General features: G+C 30.6%; 1 protein-coding gene across 1 annotated transcript; it reads left to right on the forward strand.

Annotated features, from left to right (window-relative positions):
• The first annotated feature begins 1,766 nt into the window (after positions 1-1,766).
• LOC137922964 (uncharacterized) lies at positions 1,767-24,058 on the forward strand. Its single transcript, XM_068766080.1, has 19 exons — positions 1,767-1,979; positions 4,258-4,465; positions 7,071-7,395; positions 8,087-8,246; positions 10,045-10,184; positions 10,913-11,039; positions 12,125-12,346; positions 13,797-13,967; positions 15,257-15,371; positions 16,115-16,260; positions 17,296-17,424; positions 18,059-18,266; positions 18,626-18,956; positions 19,693-19,855; positions 20,547-20,686; positions 21,723-21,861; positions 22,209-22,430; positions 22,704-22,874; positions 23,922-24,058. Exons 1-19 carry the CDS (start codon positions 1,863-1,865, stop codon positions 24,042-24,044), a joined length of 3,357 nt encoding a protein of 1,118 aa, XP_068622181.1. The 5' UTR covers positions 1,767-1,862; the 3' UTR covers positions 24,045-24,058.
• The last annotated feature ends 69 nt before the right edge of the window (positions 24,059-24,127 follow it).

Genomic DNA, 24,127 nt, shown 5'->3' on the forward strand with positions numbered 1-24,127 from the left:
CTTTTCTGTTAGTAAGGGAAAAGTCGTCAAATGATGTAGATTTCAACCAAATTTTATACAATTATATAAACTAATGAAAATAGCAATAACATAGTGTGGTAAAAAAACGGCTAAAATATTACACTGCTTGTTGCAACCTTGAATGTTTTTTGTATTAATATGCATATTAAATAAGAAAACAATTTAAATGGGTTTATGTACAAAGTACATTATTTATTTAACCTTGCAAATCACTAAAAGCGATAATTTCGCTATCTGACTTTGCAGCAATGTCACTTATCATCGTGAAGTAAAAAAAAAAATAGATACCCATGGATACTGCCGACAAAAGTAAAAATTTGAAGCTACCAAATGCTACTTTTCAATGTTGAAATTAATTATTATATTATTTTATAGTAATTATTACATATAATAATAATTAATATATTAAATTTTCAATTTTATTTTAGGGCACTTCGAATAGATAAACAAAAAATTACCTGTCACTCGTCAACAGTACCGTTTAGCATTCCGACTCAAGGGCACCTGAGAGGGCTGAACCTCAACTTGGTCGATTGCTATTACTTGCTTACATTACAACCAATTCGAAAAGCGTCAGCTCTAAGAGAAATAGTGGAAAAAATTTCTGTAATGTTTCTACCCAAAATTATACAGAGTTGGCGACACTTGTGAATGAACCGGCTTCGACCAGGTCGATTGGTTTCTGAACGGTTGTGAAATGTTTAAAATATTACAGCAAATCTAAAAAATAATGCAAGTTTTATTGACAAAAATGCACGTCATTATTTAAATTAGGTACAACGAAACATTGAAATATAACCAATCTACCAAATGTTTTTAAGATGGTAGAGCTTGGTGCTATATTAGTGCAATCACTCTAGTGACTGCAAAAATGATTTACTTTTTAGTCGCGCATTAGAGCAGCTCAATGCAATCCAGATCCTAACATTCTGTTCAGCAGTTCAAATTATGAAAAAAAAATATTTAAGCGATCGATTGCTTAGCTTATTGTCTCTACATGTCCCAGGCTAAAAAGAACCGGCGAAAAAATTTTCATTTTTTTTTAATTATTTAAAATTACTTATTTAATAAACATTTTAAGCACCTGGAGGCGTACACATCATTCGTTAGGTATGCTTATCTTCAACTTTGGGAAGACACTACCATAACAAAACTCATTTAGTCAAAAGTTATCGTAGAAAAATTAAATAAGACGTATTTCAGAGTAATCACTTAATAGACAACGATTGCTCACAAAAACAAGCTTTATATTTCGTGTAATGCAAGACATTAGATGTAATGTGAACATATTTTAATTCCATTGTTGTATGGTACATGATCTTTTTTGTATGATTACATAATTATACCCTTTTATATTCGTATGCATTGATTGATTGACGTCTATTGTATGACAGTTGAGACACCCCTCCCAGATATTTAAATTTATGCTGTAATTTTTTTTTTGTTATTTTTTTTATTGCTGGATATTTGGTGTCGTTCTCTAGTTTTGCGTTTTTCAATACATTATGAATTTCGTTTTTATTTATTTAAATAGATACATTTCATCAAAAATATTACGAAAAAATAGCATCGATGCATGTTATTCATTATTAACGTATTGTTGTCGGTGTCCCCACAAAAAAAACGTATACAATACAGCTAATAAATTTTTCATTTTAAATACCTAACATCACAATACAAAAAACTTAAACCTTAATAATATTCAGAATAAACATATATTTTCATTTATATGGATGACGGGACTATAAAACGATTACTTGCAATACAATATAATTTAATAAAGTACATTAAAGTGGCACTCAACTCCGTGCAGTGTGGACGTGTTTCTTAAGGCCTCAATCATGTTCAAGAATCCCTATTACGTGTACGGACCCGAAGATAAATATGTACCAGCAAAGTTGAACGCTGGTGATTTTTTATTAAAAGCAATATCAGAATTCAAAGATAAAGTTGCATTGGTAAGTATTAAAATAGTTTTGTTATTTATCATATTGCTGGTTGTAAATGTAAGGTCAATGGATCAAAATCGTATAATCACATAATGATTGATTATAAACAATTTCATGATGTGTAAATGAATCAATTTCTAAAACTCTAATCGACCAACGAAAATAAAAGTAGATGGTTCAGATTCTCCAAAAAATAAAGATGATAAATGTTGCAAAAAGTTAACTGACTGATAGCCCACGGACGGCAAAACAAGTTGGGTTCGCAAAGCCAAACGATGTGTAGACTAATCGAGAACGAAGTTTGGCCCCGTTTGGCTCAGGTTTGCAGCTGACCGGAAGCAGTGTAGGACATTGGAGAATGCCTTTTCCCTAGGGTACACCGACACAAAAGATTAAATATATCTCTTATTTCGGGTACGAAAAAAAATTCTAGAAGTCGGAAAAAATTGCTGTTGTTATTATTATTTAAATGAATCAAAGATCAACATTCATGAATCAGCATTCACTTGTCATTCCAGAAACGATTTAAAAACTTTTGACCTTCTGTGTATATTATTAACTAAAGATCGACGTTGGTAATGAGTCATACATAAGTTTTTTTTTTAATATTAAAGTTTCTTAAATTATATTTTAATATAGCGTATATAGTAAATATAATAAATACATAATTCTACTATTTTAAATAATCATCTCCTTTGATAGACAATTCGTTTATTGATTTATTAATATTATCCAAATGTACCCTACATTTACCACGTGTATAGGCCATGAAAAGAATATCAAATTGATTAAAGCTAAAAGATTGAACATTGTATCATATATTACATGATTGAGCTCACTTGTTATTGGGTCATTGAACTTTAAGCTATGTAGGTTTCAAACGTGTTCTGATCAAAGAAGAGCTAGAATAAACTCAGGTGGGTTCTTGGAATTACTTTAAAAAGATCTATAAAATATTGTAGGTGTCTTTTCTTTCCATAGACGCTTACTGCAAGACATAAGCCTCCCCAGTGGCGTAGCTATGGTATTTGGGGCCTGGGGCAGATTGGGGCTTGGTGCCCCCCCCCCCCCCTAAAGAGTCAAAATAATTTTAAAAATCAGAACAGAATGTACTTAATATATTTCTTTTTGGTTCAAAATAATAATAAATATTTATAAAATAACATTCGTCCTTAATAAAATTTATTGGGAAAATTTAAAAACGAACATTCCTTGCTTTTTGGCCTGCAAAGTCATTAATCACATTTTCAAAATCAATAGTGTCAACTAATTCATGTTCTATTGACATTATTATTCTAATGATAAATAGATTAAATAATCTTGTAATAGTGTAATAATTTATTATTTCGTCATTTAGGGCCCTTTTAAAAAACTCTTTGTGTTTTGCGAATGAAAGGCTTAAAAACTGAACTGCTAAAACTATTATAATTTGTATCCGTTTTTTTTTTTAATGTTCATATTATTTAACAACTTTTTTAGCACAAAAATAGTAAAATTCGATATTCTTTTTTATGATATTCACTTTAAATAATGGTTTTCATTTTTCTTTTAACATTTCATTATTCATTATTCAAAAAAAAATTCAAAAAAATTATTTTCAACTTTGGTGCCCCCCCCTACTTGTGGTGCCTGGTGCGGCCGCCCCGCTCGCCACCCTCTAGCTACGCCACTGAGCCTCCCCCAAAGATATGTGGGGATATAATATAATCTCCAAGCTTTGTAAGCGGATTTGTGATCGCAGTTTGGTATTATGATACGCAAAAGACGACATCCTATATAATTAATGAAGAAAGTGTGAATTATATACGAGGCTGTATACCGGGAATCGAACTCGCGACCTACGATCTAAAGTCTCAGTTCTTTACCGCTGGACCACTGTTTGTATACAATAGTATATTATAGTAGAGCATTCACTCGCACTGTAATAGGTTTGTTTTACGTGTTTTTGTTTAATGAAATTTCTTAATTCATTACTTGATGATACAAAGACATTACCTGCGAGAGTTATTACTCAGATACCGTACACAGTTGCCCAAAGAGCTGGTTATTTTAAAGACTAATTATAATAAGTATAGAGAAAGGTATAACAGAATAGATACATTATCTTTATTCTTTGTGCTAACCTTATGAAGATCTTTACTTATCGTATGTTTATTAATGTTGTTATGTACATATCAGATTGTCGTAAAGCATATATGGAAAATGCATGTATAATAGTTTTAATAACAGCATAAAGGGTCTTTAAGTGATATGAATGTAATAAATTTATTTTTTATGCATTTTTAAGATAAATGGAGCCACTGATGAAAAGCTAACGTACGGGGAGATAGCCCAAGAGGCTATGAATCTCGCAGTTTCTTTGGTGAAACTCGGCGTGCGCAAAAATGACGTAATCGCCATATGCACGGAGAATCGACGCGAGTTCTGGAGCACCATGTTAGGAATCACGTGTTCTGGCGCTATCAGTACCACAATCAACATGGCATTTACCAAACGTTAGTTTATTTATTCAATTATTCATATTAAATTAATGACATATATACTTTTGTGTGTTTGAGAAAACCATTAACCAAAGTCAGTATTTTTAAGTTTTAGTTCGAATTACTCACAAGATGTATTATATATAACTTAAATCCCATGCATATTATTTATGTCTAATGGCTCTATTTGGGATTTAGGATTACTTTGCTATAAATTTCTGTTCTCAAATTAGAGTATACTACGTGACTTGACGACATAAATCAAGGTCGCGTATAGTCGCTTGATGCGGACAGAGCAAGACCGGTGGCGATCTTTGTGGGGGGCCTGTCTTCCAGTAGGTTAGTAAGCCGGCTTACATGATAATGACGAAAGCTTAAATGAATTACAAAAATGAGAAAATTTATTTCCATTTACGGTCGATTGATATTTATAACGTGACTATTTATATATTAGATCGACAATAAATTCTAACGTCAATGCGTTATATCGATTTTCCTTGGCAATGATATTTTATGGTCACGGTTTTTTTCTACTTCCTACGAAGATATGTAAACGCATTTATTTACTGTCTACTGATTTATTGCAATTAAGTATAGAAGATAGAATGCAATGAAATATCTTTATTGCACCGCATCGTACAGTATATATATTTTTCATTATATTATAAATAAAATATGAGTGTATTACTAATTTTTGTTAAAGTGTCTTTTTTAATTTATTAATTTAAGAATATATGTGCAGATAGCACATATTTCTATTGCCATATTACGTAAGTGCATGCAGTAAAATATAAAAATTTGCAAGTCCCAATTTAAAAAGCTTAACGACATAAACAAATATAAATTATAACAAATAATCTCAAGATTACATGTATGGAACTATGCACTGACTTTATTACAAATTCATGTAAAATTTTAGAAAGTCCCACACTACAAAAATATCTGAAATTATTGAGCTATTTAATTGTTTCTTTTAAAGAAAACATGAATACTGTACTGTATAATAAATTTACTGTATATAGTAATGGAATAGGTCTTTTTGGGCGAACCGATAACATATCAAGGTCGCGGGAAAGTTCTGGATGCAGACAGCACAAGATCAGTCATCGTGATGATCTTTAGGTGAGGTCAATGCCTTACAGCAAGCACTTATCGGCTGACATGACGAAGATGATGTTGAAGTGTTTATTTCAACAAAATACCGAAGAATCAGAATTAAAAATAAACTAGGGATACTTTTAGTCTTGTAAGTTTTTAAAAGATTACTTTTAAAATAATAAATACTTGAAATGAATGTGCAGAGTATTCCTTTTATTAAATTCTTACCGAATATATAGTGGAACAGGATCTGGTACTTTTTGCTTTTACTCATAATGTTGCAATTCCTTTGAGTTTTCTAGTCGACAGACAGACAATTTAGTAATTGCCCTCTCCGTGTAAAATGTAATCACAGTTAATATTATAGGATATTTTGATAAGTGATTCTATGTTGACGTAATTAACACTAAGAAGAGAGTAAATATTTTGTTTACTTATGTAATTGGTAACATGGTAAATATTGCATTTCAATTATATTATACCATTAATGAACATATTATTTGTAAATTTGTAACATTAAACGCATTTGTTACGAGGTTACGAGTGGAGCAACCAATGTTATAAGTACGTTGCTGCTATCTTGCAATTAAAATTCTGCTTGTATTATCACTTTGTAATGGAGTTTGAATTTTATGCCATTTAACTATGTATGTAGTTTTTTTTTTCTACAAAGTTCAACTAAAATTCTAGTGTTATCTTGATTAGATAAAAGTTCGGTAATAAAATGTTATCACAAATGATTTATTTAATAAGTTAATAATTAAAATATAGAAATTTTTCTAATAATTAATTTTGTTTTTGTAATTAAGAGCGACTAAATATAAAAATCAAAATTTACTTATCTTTTTATTTTGCACGAAAATTAACTATAAATACGGGTTATAACGCGCATTTACATTGATAATACGAGGCATGGTTCAAAATCAAAATGATAACAAATCTATCAATTGTTTACTATTGAAGTAAGATAATACTTCGAGCACATTGTTTGGTACATACATACAAAGGTACATAACACGTAACTCCGTAATAAATGTTATTGGTTTATAAATAAAATGGCAACGACTATAACTGCATTCAATAAAATTGTTAATATTATTGACTAATGATTATCATATGCTTATATTTAAATAACGTATATCGTAATCATACATAATTATTGCCTCGGTTAAAAGCCAAAAATTATCATATGAATTTTAATAATTATCACCATATGAAGCATTATAATAATTGACAATCAAAAGTGCTTGTAAATATATATTTGAATATGTAAAGATATTTTGTACATTTTTTGATACCGCGTTCTTATAATCAAACCATCTATTTTAATAATCAATAGTGTATTGTTCAAAATCTTAGCCGATCTTTATTAAACATTTTATTACTGTTAAAAAACTAATATGAACTGCTGTTCTTCAACCATGTTGCATTATTACTCGTAGTTCCTTGGTAGTATACTTTTATACTTATTTTAATAATCACTCAAACTCTATGTTTATGACTTATTTAATTTTATTTACAGATGAACTTAAATCTGTAATGGGAATAGCGAAGCCTAAATATGTATTTTGTTCGCCTATGGCTTATAAGATGCAAGCAGAAAACTTTAGAAATCTAAACTACATCAAGAAGATTATAGTATATGGCTCTGAGAAATATGGCAACACATTATCATACAACGATCTCGCAGTAACTGGGCCGAATGGAAAAAATATCCACATGGAGGAATTTGAAGCAGTAGAAGTAGATGGCCAGTCTGATGTAATGATGATCATGTATTCTTCAGGGACCACTGGCCTGCCCAAGGGTGTCATGATAACTCACCTCAATATTTTGGCAGCTTGTGCGTAAGTATCAACGTTGAAATAAATTACTCCACTCTTTATTTATAAAGTGATATTTCAAACAAAGAAAAAACTTTTTTGTGCTAAAATTATTTGAATATTTATAAGAAATACTGAAACTTTATTTTATTCTACAAAAACGAAACAAAATAACATTTTACTCGTTCGTTATACAGCTCGGGAAAGCAATATTCTTAAGATCATCGGCATAAGCTGCTAACATTTCTTTCATTCATTTGAATAAATCACACAGAAATATGTATCCCCCATATTATATATAAAACATGTATTGGAGAATTATATATAACTTATAAAGGAAACTTGGACAAAATCGAACCGATGTGACCTGTAAATTTAAATTGCAGATAAACCCAGTTAAATTACTTCTGATTTTAGTTAAATGTATAAGAAAAATTTCGGATAGAACTGTTTTATAACTACCAATTAGAAACGTTTTACTTGCGTTCACTGCTGAATTGGTCCCTTATATATTTTTTACAAGACGCATTGAAAGCAATCAATGTTCAGCGTCTTCCGACGACCTTAACAAAAAACACATACAGGTATAGTAAACGGATATATTTATCCTTATGGAAAACAAAAGAAAGTTATACCTCTAACAATAATGAATTAAATAAAACGCTGAATTTATGACATAGTGTGATTGTTTTATTTTATATGTCATGTTCTACAGGTCGTTTGTGGACCAGCCGTTTGTATCATTAACAATCACGCCTTGGTATCATAGCATGGGACTTGTTGGTTCCTTGTTAGGCTTCGTCAAAGGCAAGACATCGATTTATTTGCCGAAGTTTGAAGTGGACGTATACCTGCGGGCTATAGAAAAATATAAGGTACCTTAAAATTTATTTCGCAACACACTCTTGGTTAAGACAAAAAATGCGGTACTCTCATTACATTATGTGACACATATACCGCGCCGAAGAATGCTTTTCCGTTACTGACCGACACCGTCGCCAGCAAAATGTTCTGGTCAACATTTTCTTGACCCTCTTTCTTTGTTGATGCCAAAGGGAAGTACTCCTTTTATATACTTTATACTTTCAAAACAGTTCAAATAATATATTTTTATGATCTTAGTATCATTAATTACAATTACTATATTTTCTCCGTACAAGTGGCATTTTACAATTTTTTTTTTGTATTATCTTTATAATTATCTTTCAAAATGTAGTCCATTTTATAGTAGTATTGTATATCAATATTTTTTTTCTTTACAAGTACTATTTTACAAATGGGAAATAATTTATCTTAGACATTCTCGCAATAATTTAAAAAAAAATATGCGTGATCTTTTAATTATGCAGAATTTCCGTTTATAGTATGTGGTGTATATAGTAAATACATAACAAATGAGTGAGTCAACAAACTCAAAGAACGTAGTACACTATGTGTGTCTGTCTATGACTGCATTTAAGTAATAAAACTTTCCTACCATGGACTTTAACTTGTTACAAACATCACATTAACATGTATTTTCCTGTTATAACTCCGTACAAGACTTGACTCTAAATATTTAAATGTAGAAGTTGTAATTTATTCCATCATAATTAATTTAATTACTTACACGCTACCAGCAACTACTATAATGTCAAGTACAATAAATAAAACTTATATTTACTAGGACACTTATGTAAATGTCCACTTGGTAACTGCACTTTAAAAAAAAAAAACAATTTAATTCCATTATCGTGTGCACTTATCGTACCACTTAAATACACAATTAAAATCATCACTGTATACTATCAAGCATTTAGCAAACGGCTAATGGAAGAACAATTTCAAAAATTATATTTTTAATCCCTTTGTTGTGTTACCATCTGTCAAAGCAGGTCAACTATTATTAGAGCCTTTTATTTCACTTACAGCTTTAACTGATTTTGCAGATTTTAAAACCATGAAGTAGGTTTTCTACTAGATTCGTTTCGGCCCTGAAAATTTCTCTACATTTATGAGTTGGAGGAGTTGAAATATGCTAGTTATTACATGTCTCAAATATTTCAGCTTCCCTATTTTTGTTGTTTGTCTTTAGCGTTTTTTTTTTCCATGATCCCTAGGTCTTTCTTGTTAGATATTGACATTATTATTTCAACAATATGACGTCCACTGCTGAAGATAAATTTTCAATAGGATTGGTTTAAAACGGCCTGTATCGAACGTCTTCCGAGAACCTCGACAAGATCTTGTGGGCGGCAGTCAGATTCCGTTGTGTGTATAATTTGACATTTGTGTATGAATATTATATAGAGGACTGAGACATGCGATCGTAGATCATAGATCTTACATTAAACAAGCTTTAAGCATTGATTATCACATCTTACTGCAGTGTAGTATTGGCGTAGAAGACGACAGCACCTTTGCATGCGTCAAAGTTGGCGATTATGGTATATCCCCCATAGACACCTTTGGGACGGATCTATGCCTTGCGGTGAGCGTCGATCGATTATAAAGAAAAGAGAAGAGGGTGTGAAATTATTTAAAACAAAAAATACTAAAGACCTGAAGCTGATAATGTTATCGCTTAAGCGGTTATTAAATTTTGTCAAATCTGTTAGTCTTCTTAGCTACAAAAAAACAACAGTCAAGTGCTTGTTTAATATAAGACGATTCATGATTAGTCTTAACTTTCAGGTTTCTCAATTGACAGTAGTTCCAGCAGTACTTGTTGCACTTTGCAAATCACCATCAGCGTACGACGTTAGTTCTGTTTTACTTGTTTTTTCGGGAGCTGCACCTTTACATAAAGAAACTGAAGCAGCTGTTCGCAAGAGGTAAACATGATTCATTAATAAAATTAAAAAGTCGGTAAATTTTAAAAGATCGTTGAAATTTTCGTCTTTTTTCAAAACTGAAAAATCGAGATTTATTGTAGATTGTTATTTTTATTAGGTTAATCTCATATGGATCCCTATGTTTAGCCATCAGTGGACGACGGCGGAAATTATTGTCATCACCATTTCCGCCGATGGTTACAGATTAGAGTCACGCCTAAGATTTTGGTGCAGATATATTGAAAAAAGAGTTTTTGATTCGTTTTTTATACAAAGACATATGTCGGAAAAATAGCCTTAGTAAAGATACTAAAAAGTAAGTGATACTAGATTAGCCGGCAGAATTAATAAAATTTTGGTGACTCCATGAAATGACGATGATGTAAATTTTTTAATTAGGCCTGACTGGAAACGGCCTGTATGCTGCTTCTTGATCACAATAATGTACTACTGGCGTAACAGAATTTTGAAGAATACACTTAACAAACTTCGTAACAAAGTCTTCATAGATTCGAACGCACGACGTTTCGAGCGACAACTCTTCTTTGTGCCGTCGTCGGTGTATTGTCATTTATACTCACCAAAAAATAAATTACAACAAATACATTTTCGAACATCAACAATAATTCATTTTTACAATTATGTCCTCCTTTAATATTTAAAGAAAAAAGTAATTGTTGATTAGGAAACGTACGCTTGAAATCTTGTAATATTTACAACAATTTCAGATTCCCAAATGCATATGCAGTATTGCAAGGTTATGGAATGACTGAAGCAACTCTAGCGGTAACTTTAAATAGTAATCCGGACAAAGAAGGAAGTGTCGGACTAGTTAACTCCAATACTATAGTCAAGGTTTATTATATTTTGTACTATGAACTATCTAGGATATACAAATATTGTTAATTTAGTTGTGACCTTTAACTTGAATATCCGATTAGCACAGAAGTTCTAGATTTATTTAAAGAAATTAAATACCGCCCAGGCTTTTCCGCAATAACAAAATAAAATGTTGCAAACTCAATATCCTCCGCAGGTTCTTATTTCTATTTGTTAACTTAGGTCATGAGATAATGTCTCAATGAGTTAAAAGAATAGAAGTTGCCATTTTGTTAAAAAATGTCGAATTCTTTTTTAATTACTTGATAATAGTAATGTAACAACATATTTCAATAGAGGCAGCTCAGTGGTAGAGAACTGAGACTTGCGATCGTAAGTTAATGCATTCTTATATAATTAATTGATTGGATTACCACTGCTCACCAACAAGTTTCCAAAAGATGAGCAGCAGCGTCCTCTGCGATCACAAACCTGCGATTATGGTACATCCCCCATAAATATATTTGAGGGAGGCATATGCCTTGCAGTGCGTTATGTTTTGATGAAATAGGAAAACGACAGTCAAACTCTTAAATAAGCAAAGTATTTTTAACAACTATATTTTCTGGCAATAAGCTAAATATTTTAATTTATAACTTTGATTTCATGTGTCGTTAACTAATTACATTTTCTGTACAATTTATACACCTTCGACATTAATAATTGTGGAGGTAATAAATGTAATTAAATTATGTAAATTATCCACTACAGCTAATAAAACTCGCGAATGTATTTTTTTTATATATTCATGTATGCAAATCTTAAAACTTTCAAAGAAACAGTCAAATAATGTTACATTAGGCTCTCTAGAAGACAAAAACAAGTCATTGTTTATATCAATAAACTTTGGCTCAATTTAAATTTATTATATAAAAAATGACACAAAAGGTTATATTGTATTTACTGCCTTTATATGAGATAAAAGTAAAAAATAAATATCCATTAGCATTACTAAAATAAAATCTATTCATAAAACATTTGATTATGTTTTAGTTACTTAAATTTTAATACACACTAACACGACCTTTTTATATTTTTACTAACATATTAAAATTTTATAGATTGTACATCCAGAAACCCGTAAAGTTTTAGGACCAAATCAAGAAGGAGAAATTTGTGTAAAGGGAGTTATGATCATGAAAGGCTATATCGGAAGGAAAAGACAAGATGACTTCGACGAAGAAGGTTTTTTCAAAACAGGCGACATAGGATACTTCGACGAAGACAAATATTTATATATTGTAGATAGACTGAAAGAACTCATCAAATATAAAGCAAATCAGGCATGTACTACAGTTAATAATATATTTGGATAGCAATTTGTTATTAAATAAATGTCACTAGATCGCGGTACCTTTAAATCTCTGGTGGTCTTTGATTTCGGGAGTGATTTGGAAGCTCACTATCGGTCAATGATCTACGGAGAAAGCAATACTCGGAATTTCTCTACGAAATCGAATAAGAAAAAGTAGTTGAACTTAAGTGACTAACAGCCTTGTGAAATAGCAAGTTTAAATGTCAGAGGAAAGGCCACATAGAGCGCGGAGCGGGCGGCCGCTAGGGCCTTGGTTGGCCAATATGGCCATATATATATAAATATATATAGAATATATGTATAGATTTAGAGACGAATATTAATAACAACATTTTTTTTTATTTACATCCAATGAAGATTCAAATTAGCTTACAAGTCGACTTATCAGATAAATGCATACAGTAAATATAAAGTCATATGGCATAGTCTTTATTTATTTGTCACTGATAAGCTATTTATTTATTAAAATATTTGAGGTTAAAGTAGAATAACAGCTCAATAACAATTATCTATACAATTAAGTGTTCATTTATTTATTTTATTATTCACTTAGAAATATTTGTAGCGACCACTTGTATAAGTCATAAAAATAACAAAAGAGCCCAATATGATAAAAATTAGAATGAGATTGAACTTCCCTATAATGACTTTCTTAAATTTAAAGCTACGGGAGTTCTAAACGAGATCTGAGAAGAGCATAAAACAAACCGGACGTTTTCTCTTGTCATCGCTTTCATAATTATTCTTAAGAAAGTACAAAGACAATTCATTCCCAAGTTTTATTACTACTGAAAATCTTATATCTTGTAACTGATTATCCGGCAAGTTTTTGTCAAATAGATTTTTAAATTTATTACATGATAGTTCAATAACCTTCCATGGAAATGTACTACAATACCGTAAATTTATTACATAATTATTTAAGGACAACACGGGGGTGTTTTGAAATACCGCACATAATTTCCTACAAAAGTTACGAATTACGAATTTTATGAAATCTGTAAATTGGTAAGAAATAAGTAAATCATACCTGCAGAGTAGTGACAACTCGTACATATAACAATGCAGAGAATACTTAAGATTATATACTTATATTACCCACTTTATTAACCACTTTATATTATACTTATTATTAACCACTTTACCGATGTGCATTTTTGTTTTTATTTATTACTTTCTAACTTAAAAGAAACTATTTAATTTTTGATTTTCCGCGAATGAGGACAAGGCGCCGTTCGTCTTTTTAATGGATATAGCAATGGATTGGAAAAGCTAGTCATCCAGTATTTGTGTCATTGAGTCGCCTCAAAGAGATAATTAAATAAATTTATAGCTAACTAAATTCTTACAGTGATAATGTTCCTAAAAATGTTTATAATGAAATGAGAGACTTTAAAGAATATACTGGTATATTTCAGGTGGCACCTGCAGAAATAGAAGCAGTGCTTCTACAGCACGAGAGTGTTCTAGACGTGGGTGTGGTTGGGGCGCCACATCCGACAGCCGGCGAGGTGCCCATTGCCTTCGTCGTGTTACATCCAGAGGCGAAAGCTACAGAAGTGGAACTACAGGAATTTGTAGCTAAAAATGTAACTAGGTTTTTTATTGTATATTTCGTTTATTATGGTAAACATACAGATAATACTTGAGAATATGTACTAAAATTGCAGAAAGCTAATTAAAGTTCTAATTTAAAGAAAATACACTCTAGAGTGAAGACATTACAATTTGGCAGTATTTATAATATTACACAGAAGATTTATTTATATATATATATATATATGTCAAAGATTTTTGATCATATAAACTAATGTACATACAGATCGAAGTGTCAGAAAATAATGCGACACCTAAAATTATTTAAATCTCATAATACTTGTAAAAAAAGATCTTGGTATGTATGTCATTGTCGAAATGATCCTTGGCTCTTATGTAGTGTCTATAAATTCAATACTACACATTAAACATTAGACAATAATACTCCTCCGCCATGTCGAAGTAAAATCAACAAACGGAGCTTTAATTACCATTATAAACTTTATTTATTACAACATCAGAAACAATGATATTTATATTTTAACTAGAACTTTCCATCCCGTAGCGAGAATTGTATATTTGCGTTTATATTTCTGTTTGTATATTTCATTTTATTTTTATTTTCATTTAATTATTGTTTTTAGATGTACGTTTATTTTTTTTCTCACCCCAAATTCCATTAATTGAGATTGCGAACAGTAACCACTATACATATAAAAAATAAAAAACACTGGGTATTTTACTGAAAATCAGGGATGTTATACGGGTTAAGGTGTTGTTAATTGTTGGTACTTTCTATTTTTTATGATATCTTGCGAGCAAAAATTTTAATAATTTTGGTATTTTGATATATAATTTGCTTAAATTGTATGCCAACAATAAACCTCCTGTTATTTCTCTATTAATCCACGCTGCTACTCAAACTGTCTTTTAATTTGTTAATATCAAACCAACTTATATTTTTGTTTCTTTTTAAGATTGATGTGTAACATCAAAACCTTTTAACTTTAAATAGCAATGCCATATATACTCCTCAAATTGAGTTAATACTCAATTCGAATTTAGTTGATTTGATTTTATAGTCTAATGAATTGAAACGCGTACTTTGTTTAACAGCTTAATCTAAAATCTACGAATTTTTCATTGAAATTTTCTATGCAAAATTTTATTTCATATATCTTTACGCCACTCGTTTATGACCTTATTTTTATCTGCATCTATATTTTGATAACTTCCAATAAACAGTAGTGTATCCTTGTTTCTTTTTATAGGTTTTAAGTATTAACAAGGAAAATCTGAAAGAGTTACTTTTAAAACCGACACAGCAATTTTCATTTTACAGTTGTCAAATCCAAAACATCTAAGAGGAGGAGTGAGATTCGTCAGCTCGATACCAAAGACGTCCACTGGTAAAATTTTAAGGAAAGAACTAAGGAAGATGGTCAAAAATGGAAAATGTAAACTTTAAGATAGACTTAAGAAGGAAGATGTATTTTTTAATGTAATAACGGAACAAATTTTATTGGAAAAAAGGTTGAAAATCATTAATATCAATTTAATATAGCTCTGTAATTAAACAATTGCCAAAGCTAAAAAATTAATCCTCTTGTATTACTATGAAATCCTTAATATATTAATGTATATATATATATATACATTTATATATCTATATATATTTATATATATCTTAATGTACACATATTTTTTAATGATTATAATAGGCATATAAGATTAATTATGTGTTTATCGAATTTCATTTATTACGCTGTTAATTAAAAATTACGGCTAAACATGATAGTTTTATATTAAGAACGATGGTATTAGAGGATTTGCTATTAATTTATTTTTAGTATATGTATACACGTGGTATTAAACTGGTTGTACAATAAAAAGGAACAAGGAAACTTTACCTCTAATTTAAATCAAAAGAAGAAAAAATATTTTTTATACAAATGATTTTATTGAAACTTGACAAAAGTAGTTTCATTTCATTATTTATTGCATGGATGATAGTATGTTTTTTTTTTGCATATAGGACATAAGATTATGTCAGACTTTAAATAACAGAAGAAAATGGAGAATAGGAAAAAAATTATCGTCAACATTTCAGCCAGATAGATTTCCAATAAGACCGGCTACAAGCGCTTGCATCGACATTGACAACCTTAACATCATTTCTTGACCTTGTGTCCTTAAATAGTCTCCACTCTAGAACCTTCGATCATCTGTCTGCGCTACGCGACCTGCCCACTGGAACTTCAACTTGCCAATCCGCTGGCCTATGTCGATTTCTATTGTTCGTCTACAGATCTCCTCATTCTAAACGAAATCTTAGAGAAATCCCGTGTATGTTTTAATACATGATTATTTTATGTGTCTGTGATCTTTTTATTAAAAAAAAAAATTAATGTGGAATCGAACTTTGCCTATATAGGCAAAGTTCGATTCCACATTAATTTACACTACAAAAATCGAAGGTTGTTAATATTAACAACCTTCGATTTTTGCAGTTTTATTACACTGACACAGGAAATTGATAAAGTACACGCCCATGTATACTGTCAAATCCAAATTCAAAAATCTTTTTGCGACATATTTCCATCGCCTATTAATGTCAAGACAAGACTGCTCTATATTCGGATGTCAGTTGTCTATCGGAAGTCTTATGCATACAAAGTATTTTTTCTGGTATCCACATTGGGTATATCATACTTCCTTAGAGGTGCATAAACACACTTCCAACGGAGTTTTTTCAGTTTTATTACACTGACACAGGAAATTGATAAAGTACACGCCCATGTATACTGTCAAATCCAAATTCAAAAATCTTTTTGCGACATATTTCCATCGCCTATTAATGTCAAGACAAGTCTGCTCTATATTCGGATGTCAGTTGTCTATCGAAAGTCTTATGCATACAAAATATATTTTCTGGTATCCACATTGGGTATATCATACTTCCTTAAAGGTGTATTATACACGCATAAGTACACTTCCAATGGAGTTAAAAGATACTTTGAATATTGTTAACTTCACAGCTCTATAACTGAGAGTGCGACGTTACCAAAAATTTAATTATATACTTTACCATACACTCTCTCTTAGATATTCACTTTGTTAAATATGTCGTTGATAGTGATAGAGTAAAAGGTTTCACTTTACAAGTTTAGCTATAATTGCTAAAAATATTACGTTATAGACGTTATATAAATCGCTTTAATTTTAACAAGACTATAAATACAACAAAACAGCAATAAAAACGCAACATTAATTAATTGTTATAAGCATGATAACAATACAACATGATGCTTACGTAACAAACTACTTCAAGGAAATGCCCTCAATTATTATCATTCTTACTGACGATTCCGTCCGCTGTAGTTGTTTATGAAAATGTTAAAGAATCCAAATTACGTGTATGGTGAGCAGGATCTTATAATATCTGCCGATTCGAATTATGGCGCGTTTATGTTAAATATTTTGTGGAAGCGAAAAGAAAAAATATCTCTGGTAAGTTTTAAAATTATTTATTGAATTATTATTGGTAACAATCATTGTAGTGATCATTAGAAAGTTGAAGACGCTATATACATTTTCAAGTTAATTCTCGCGGTCGTCGTCGTTGTTTGAGACCATAAATATCTAAGGAGGGACATACTATTATTGCCACGCTTTCCTAGCGGTATGACTATCACTGTGTGGTGTTATGGTACGCAGTGGACGCTGCATCGTCCTGTGGAAACTTGTTTATAAGGAGTGGCAATCTATATATTCAATGCATAGTTTGAATTATATATCACTGTTTCCCGGGAATCGCAACTTACGATTTGCTTGGAGTTTGATCTAGAAATATTTAAAATAAAAAAACAATAGAATATATATAAAAATTTTGTGTCGTAAAGATAAATTCTGTAGTTCCTTCTTAATTCTTCTTAGTAGGGTTAAATTGTTAATTTATGGTTAAAATATAAACAGATCCCAAATAAAAATCTTTATTTACTTTTCTTTATAAAAGTTGGATTTGTTATAAAAAAATAAAGTACACAATCTTGTTTAATAATTTTCACAGTTACAAATTGTTGATTCTAAAAATATTACCTAGTTATAACCAAAAATGAAGTAAAAATATTCTTTTTTATATTAGATTAATGGACCAACAAATGAGACGCTAACTTCTGGTACTATAGCTCAAGAGGCTATGAATTTAGCAGTTTCACTAACGAATTTAGGTGTAAAAAAGGGCGAAGTAATTGCTATATGCTCGGAAAACAGAAACGAGTTTTGGGGAACCGTGATTGGGGTTGCATGTACAGGAGCTGTTGTTACAACAATCAATCCTGCTTATGGCAAAGGTAAATATTATATGTGTTAATTTAAAATTGTCATACCACATAGCTATTGAGACTATAAACCGATTTTTGTAATCATGTTATTTTAATAACTACAGTTTTAACAGCTGCCATGAATCTGTAATAATTAACTTCAATTAAAGAGTCTATTAAAACTCAACATTCTTAACTTTTAACAAATATATTAATTTGACTTTATTACTTAGTCATAATGGCCATTTGTCCGATACGTATTTTTATAATTGCTTAATTACATATTTTTAAAAAGCATTAAATGTTATTAATTATGTAGGGCTTATTTTGGTATGAATAACCAACATTTTCAGGGCACAAAATAGATTTATCGACTTGTATCATTTCAGATGAACTTAAACACGTATTGGGTATATCAAAACCAAAATATTTATTTTGTTCCCCTTACACTTATAAAGTCTGCGGAGAAACAATAAAATCATATAGTCAAGTAAAAAAGGTGTTTCTGTTTGGAGAAGAGGAACATAAGGGAACTATTTTGTACAAACATCTTGCTATAGCTGAAAGCAGATTATTACCAAAGAATATAAATTACGAGGAATTCACAGCAGTGGAGGTTCAGGAAACAGACACCCTTTTTATCTTGTATTCATCTGGTACTACTGGTCTGCCAAAAGGAGTCATGTTGTGTCATAAAAATTTAATAGCTCTTTGTTGTTTGTATGTATATTTTAATAAAAATTATTTTATTAATTTTACATTTGTATCTTCCATTTGCAGTAAGAGCGTTTAAATGAATCAAACAATTTTATCGAATTCAAAATTAAAAAGGTGTCATCGCCTTATCGGTCAGATCATGCGTGAAGCATGCTTTGTTATCATTTATACATACTTCTGTCTTATATGATAATAGACTCAATATATCTAATCTAATTATTCATCCTCGTGTAGGTATCCAACCTCTTACAGGTTGGATTATTATTCGTGAAACGGCAGACTACTAGTTATCTTGTTATAAACCTTGTTATTATACAGAGGATGTAATAAGCATCATTTTTTACATTTTTCACACATACGTAAAAAGTTTTTCATTGTAATTTTTCTGACATAGTTACGTTTTTCTATAAATTTTCGTAAAACCAGCAAATGACGGATATAATAAAAGAACAAGTGTGATATTGTTAATCATTATTATTATTTAAGCTTGAGGATGCCCACTACTGGACACACGCCTCCCCCATAGATGTCCAGTTAGACCCGTTGGAATTGGTCTGCATCGAACGTCATCTGACGACCTTAACAAGATCGACTTGTAAATAAACGTCCGTTGCTCTTGTCGGTCCGGGGTCTTTAATCCAAAATCTTGCCTGAACAACTATTCATACTGTACACCACTAAACTGTTTTGTCTATTTTTAATAGAAATCTTAACACAAAAATAAAAAAAAATGTTTAAGAGAGCCCACGGTCAATCCAGACAAGGTGAATCTATTCGTCTCTCCTTGGTTTCATGCTATGGGACTCGTTGGTACTTTAAGGGGATTGACAACAGGAAGCCAAAATATTTATATGACGAAATTTGAAATTGATACATATTTAAAAATAATTGAACAATACAAGGTAATTTTTTATATTTAACGCTATGATTGTAATAATTATTTTCATTTACATTAAAATTTAGATCATCCCTTAGGGAAACATTGTTGATGTTATTATTACGGTAATATTTGACATTATTGGTAATTGCGCATTCCTGCAATCTTTTCAAAACTTAACTAATCATAGAAAACATCAAAGATCTCCATGAACATTTTTGGTCTTTAAATCGGCGGAAATAGCCCTGGAACCTTATTTCACTTATGGCAACATTTCTGTAATCTTTTTTTGCTCGAGATATATTTCAATCGCCGTTTACTTTTAATGAAATAATATTTCTTGAAAATAACAATTATTTACGACAAAATCATACATTTTCACATAAGTGTATAACGCCACAATAAAACCCCCTAACGTATTAGAACGATTTATTGTCCACATGTCTAAATTTGGTTGATAGCGTTGTGAATGTGTCAAAATTTACTTATAGTATTAGAGCCATCTATTGAGAAACAGAGAAAACGTAGTAGCGCACCTAACATTTCTTCTGCTACTTAAACTATAGAGGGCACTGTTTTGTATGAAAAAATTTTCAATCTAATTATTGGTACGAATATTATTTTACGTTTTATTCGGATAATACAATGCTTGCAGTAAACAGTAATAAAAATGAACAATAAGTATAAAATATATTAATAACTAACATAATTAACAGGTTAATCAGTTAACATTGGTACCGCCGATTCTGATAGCTCTTTGTAAATATCAAACAAGTCACGATGTTAATTCTGTGGAGGTTATATATTCTGGTGCAGCACCGTTACACAGCGATACTATATCGGCTGTACATAAAAGGTTTGTTTTTTTATTCTCGACAATGTCATGAATTTCCCTAATAAAACAATTTTATATTGTAAATGATATATTTACCTCTTTTCCCATTGAGATTTAAATAACTATTTAATACAAAGAAAATATGAGGTATTTTGTTATTAAAGTAAATTTATCATCATCCTCATAAATTTCCGATAGGAATGGCCGGATCGGCCTAGATCCAGCGTCTTCCGACGTCGTAGATGAACGTTTACGCTGCGTGTGTCGGTCCAGACACTTAAGATCAGAAATCAGAAGAATCTATGAATCCTGGGGGATTCATAGATTTACTATTGCTGTCTGTTAATATATTTTATATTTAGGTAACTGTAACGAGTTACCTAGCCTCAAATAAGTTTTTTTTTAATATTGACAAAACTTTTTTTAGTTGATCATAATTTCAAGTTTTATGATGAGATGTATTTTACAAAACTTGTAATGGATCCAAAATAAAGGTCAAAGTCAAAAAAGCTACGTAATATAACATCAATATCCTTTTATATCACTTAATTTTAACTTAATTTTAAGCAGACGGTTATAAATTGTCGTTTACTCAAAATTTAGTCTACATCAGTTTATAAGGCGCCACCTACTGAGAAGAACTAACAATTAATTCAGTTGGGTTTGTAATTTTTTATCTACATCTGAATTTACAATTTTTTCTCTTAAAATTAGAACAGTTCATTTGCAAACATCTTTATCATGAACATAGTCTGAAATAGAATATAATTCCCTTGCTAGAGCCTGTGCTTAACAAATTTCTTGAATTGCAAATAATATATCTATTGCGTCGCTAGATAATTTGACATGCACACACTATGAAGCCAGCAAGTGGGTTCAAGTACTTTATTTTATTCCTTAGATTTCGTTAATAGAGATCACTAGTTGCGTTAAATTTATTTGGACTTTTAGGTACATATTCTTTTTGTTATTTACATTAATTTTCGAAATACCGTGTCATATTAAGGAATTTATTAAATTATTTTATAATATTATTTAAATAAGCAATTGTTCGCAGATTTCCAAACCTACAGGCAGTGTTACAAGGATATGGGATGACGGAAACAACACTTGCAATAATTCGTGATACTTATAATCTAGCGCATTTAGCAAAACCAGGCGGCGTTGGGTATATTATCAAGAACATTATTATAAAGGCATGTATACATTTTATAATCTGATTTGCATACAAACCAGGAAAGCTTTACAATCTCAATCAATATGATAGCTCTACTGGAATAAACAAAATCCCCGTTACTTAAATAAATAAAAATTAAACATCACCAATCAGTGGTAGTTTAGCGATCGATTCTCGAAATAAAATCTTATATTATTGACATTGTTTCCATTATTTATACAGGATTTCCTCTGCTCACAAACAAGTTTCCAGAGATGGTGATGGTTTTTTTTAATAAATATAATAAACTCCACTGCTGGACATAGGCCAAAAGATTCAATACCGGTTGATAGCGTTTTTCTTAAAAATCATTTTGTACCTTTATAGGTTGTTGATCCGGAATCGAGAAAACCATTGGGCCCAAACCAACGAGGAGAGATATGCGTGAAAGGAGTTATTGTGATGAAAGGATACATAGGGAAAGATAGGAAACATGATTTTGATGAGGAAGGATTCTTCAAAACAGGGGACATAGGTTATTATGATGAAGACAAGTATTTCTACATAGTTGATAGACTTAAAGAGCTTATCAAATATAAAGGATATCAGGTACGTTAGTTTTATTCTATTTATTGTTTAATAAGACAGACGTTTAGCGAGTTATTTTGAGAAAATATATTTGTTTAGTTATTTTTTTTTTCTTTATCCAAGTTAAAATAACGCCTGTAAACCTAAAATTTATTCTGCGATTCATTTTAATATTATGAAATCCTCATTTTTTTCTTTTGACACAATTACGCTAACTGTCGAAGTTTTGTTAATTTTATATAAATCGTAATGAAAAATATATTATTTATTTATTCATGCGATTTAATTTACCAGGTCCCTCCAATGGAGTTAGAAGCAGTCTTGCTGCAGCATCCAGGTGTGCGAGACGCGGGTGTGGTGGGACTACCTCACGCAGCGGCTGGTGAAGTACCTCTTGCATTCGTGGTACCCCAGAATGGTGCCAGCTTAACGGAGTCAGAGTTAAAGCAATTCGTAGCTGAAAGAGTGTGTATCGATCTTTTTTTTCTTAAGAGTATTAGTGTATGCTCTTTTTAAGTTCTGTCGTTTTAATTTTTGTCATAAAATAATACAAGTTAAGTTATTATATGTAATAGTTAAAATATTTCGTTCGTAATTTTTAATAACAGAAAAGTTTTATGCATCGTTATATTTATTCCGTCAAGTAATAGTGACTCCACATCGTAGATGCCAGAGATACTTAAATTACAGAGCCAGTTAGACCGATCTTCGTACGTCTCAAGGTAGGGTGCGTATTCCCCGAGTAGAATTGTATTTCACTATACAGGAATATGTACGCGTATATAATCAGGTTATGAATTTATTCACCTCGTCTCTTATTAGTGTAACTGTTTATGCTAAGCCCTAAAGGCCAGAATAAGGTATTATATATTATATAATCTGATTACGATCTTTAAATGCATAATACGACATTAAAACACTTTTAAATTTCATCCATTCCATTGATATTTTGAGGTAAATTTCAAATATCTTTTTAACCTAATCAAATGAAAACATAAAAGTACTTTTTAATCTGTTTTAATTTTCTTTTCATCTCACCATAATCAGTATTTTTGTTAGATTTCTGCGTTCGATATTTCAAAATAATGTATATGAAATTAACCCTTATTTCATACTTTTAAGAACTATATTCTTCAAATAGTCATTTGTTCTTCTTTATCAAGGACTATCCGACTCAAAAAGGTTGTTCTCTTCTGTACTTCGTTAAAGGATAGCGCAATCAGTCTTACGGCCACCAACGTCATATTTCGGTGACGTGCAAAGCTATGGCGTTCCGACAAATATATTAAAAGTTTAAAAAATATTTAAAAAAAAACAAAGTTAAAAGAATTATCAATTATTATTTTAAATTTAAATTCACGGCTACACTTCACATTAATTCTCAAGAAATACTTTTAACGTAACATTAAAAAAAGAGAAATCAAGATGTTTATCTACGGAAATTAAAATTATAATAATACCGGCTAACGAAGCTGTGAAAAAAATATTATTACGAGATCTTATTGTTCACAGTTATCAAACCCAAAACATTTAAGAGGCGGTGTACGCTTCGTGAAGGAGATACCGAAAAATCCAAGCGGAAAAATACTCAGGAAATTACTTCGGGAAATGGTTAAAACTAGTAGTAAGCTTTAACTATCGCAAAAGATACTTTTAATTAAACGTGTACAGAATCATGACTTACTTTAATAAAGATTAATTTCCAATTGCTCTTTTTT

The sequence above is a fragment of the Battus philenor genome, unplaced genomic scaffold (assembly GCF_028537555.1).
Source record: "Battus philenor isolate CCGP_79_NKW_IND1 unplaced genomic scaffold, ilBatPhil1.0.hap1 SCAF_20, whole genome shotgun sequence".
NCBI lineage: Eukaryota > Metazoa > Arthropoda > Insecta > Lepidoptera > Papilionidae > Battus > Battus philenor.

Excerpts from the sequence above, each read along its gene's own strand:
- LOC137922964 (XM_068766080.1), top strand. The coding sequence starts at position 1,863 with ATGTTCAAGAATCCCTATTACGTGTACGGACCCGAAGATAAATATGTA. Across the intron at positions 19,856-20,546 it reads AAATAATTGAACAATACAAG|GTTAATCAGTTAACATTGGT; the intron begins GTAATTTTTTAT and ends CATAATTAACAG. Across the intron at positions 21,862-22,208 it reads TCAAGAACATTATTATAAAG|GTTGTTGATCCGGAATCGAG; the intron begins GCATGTATACAT and ends GTACCTTTATAG.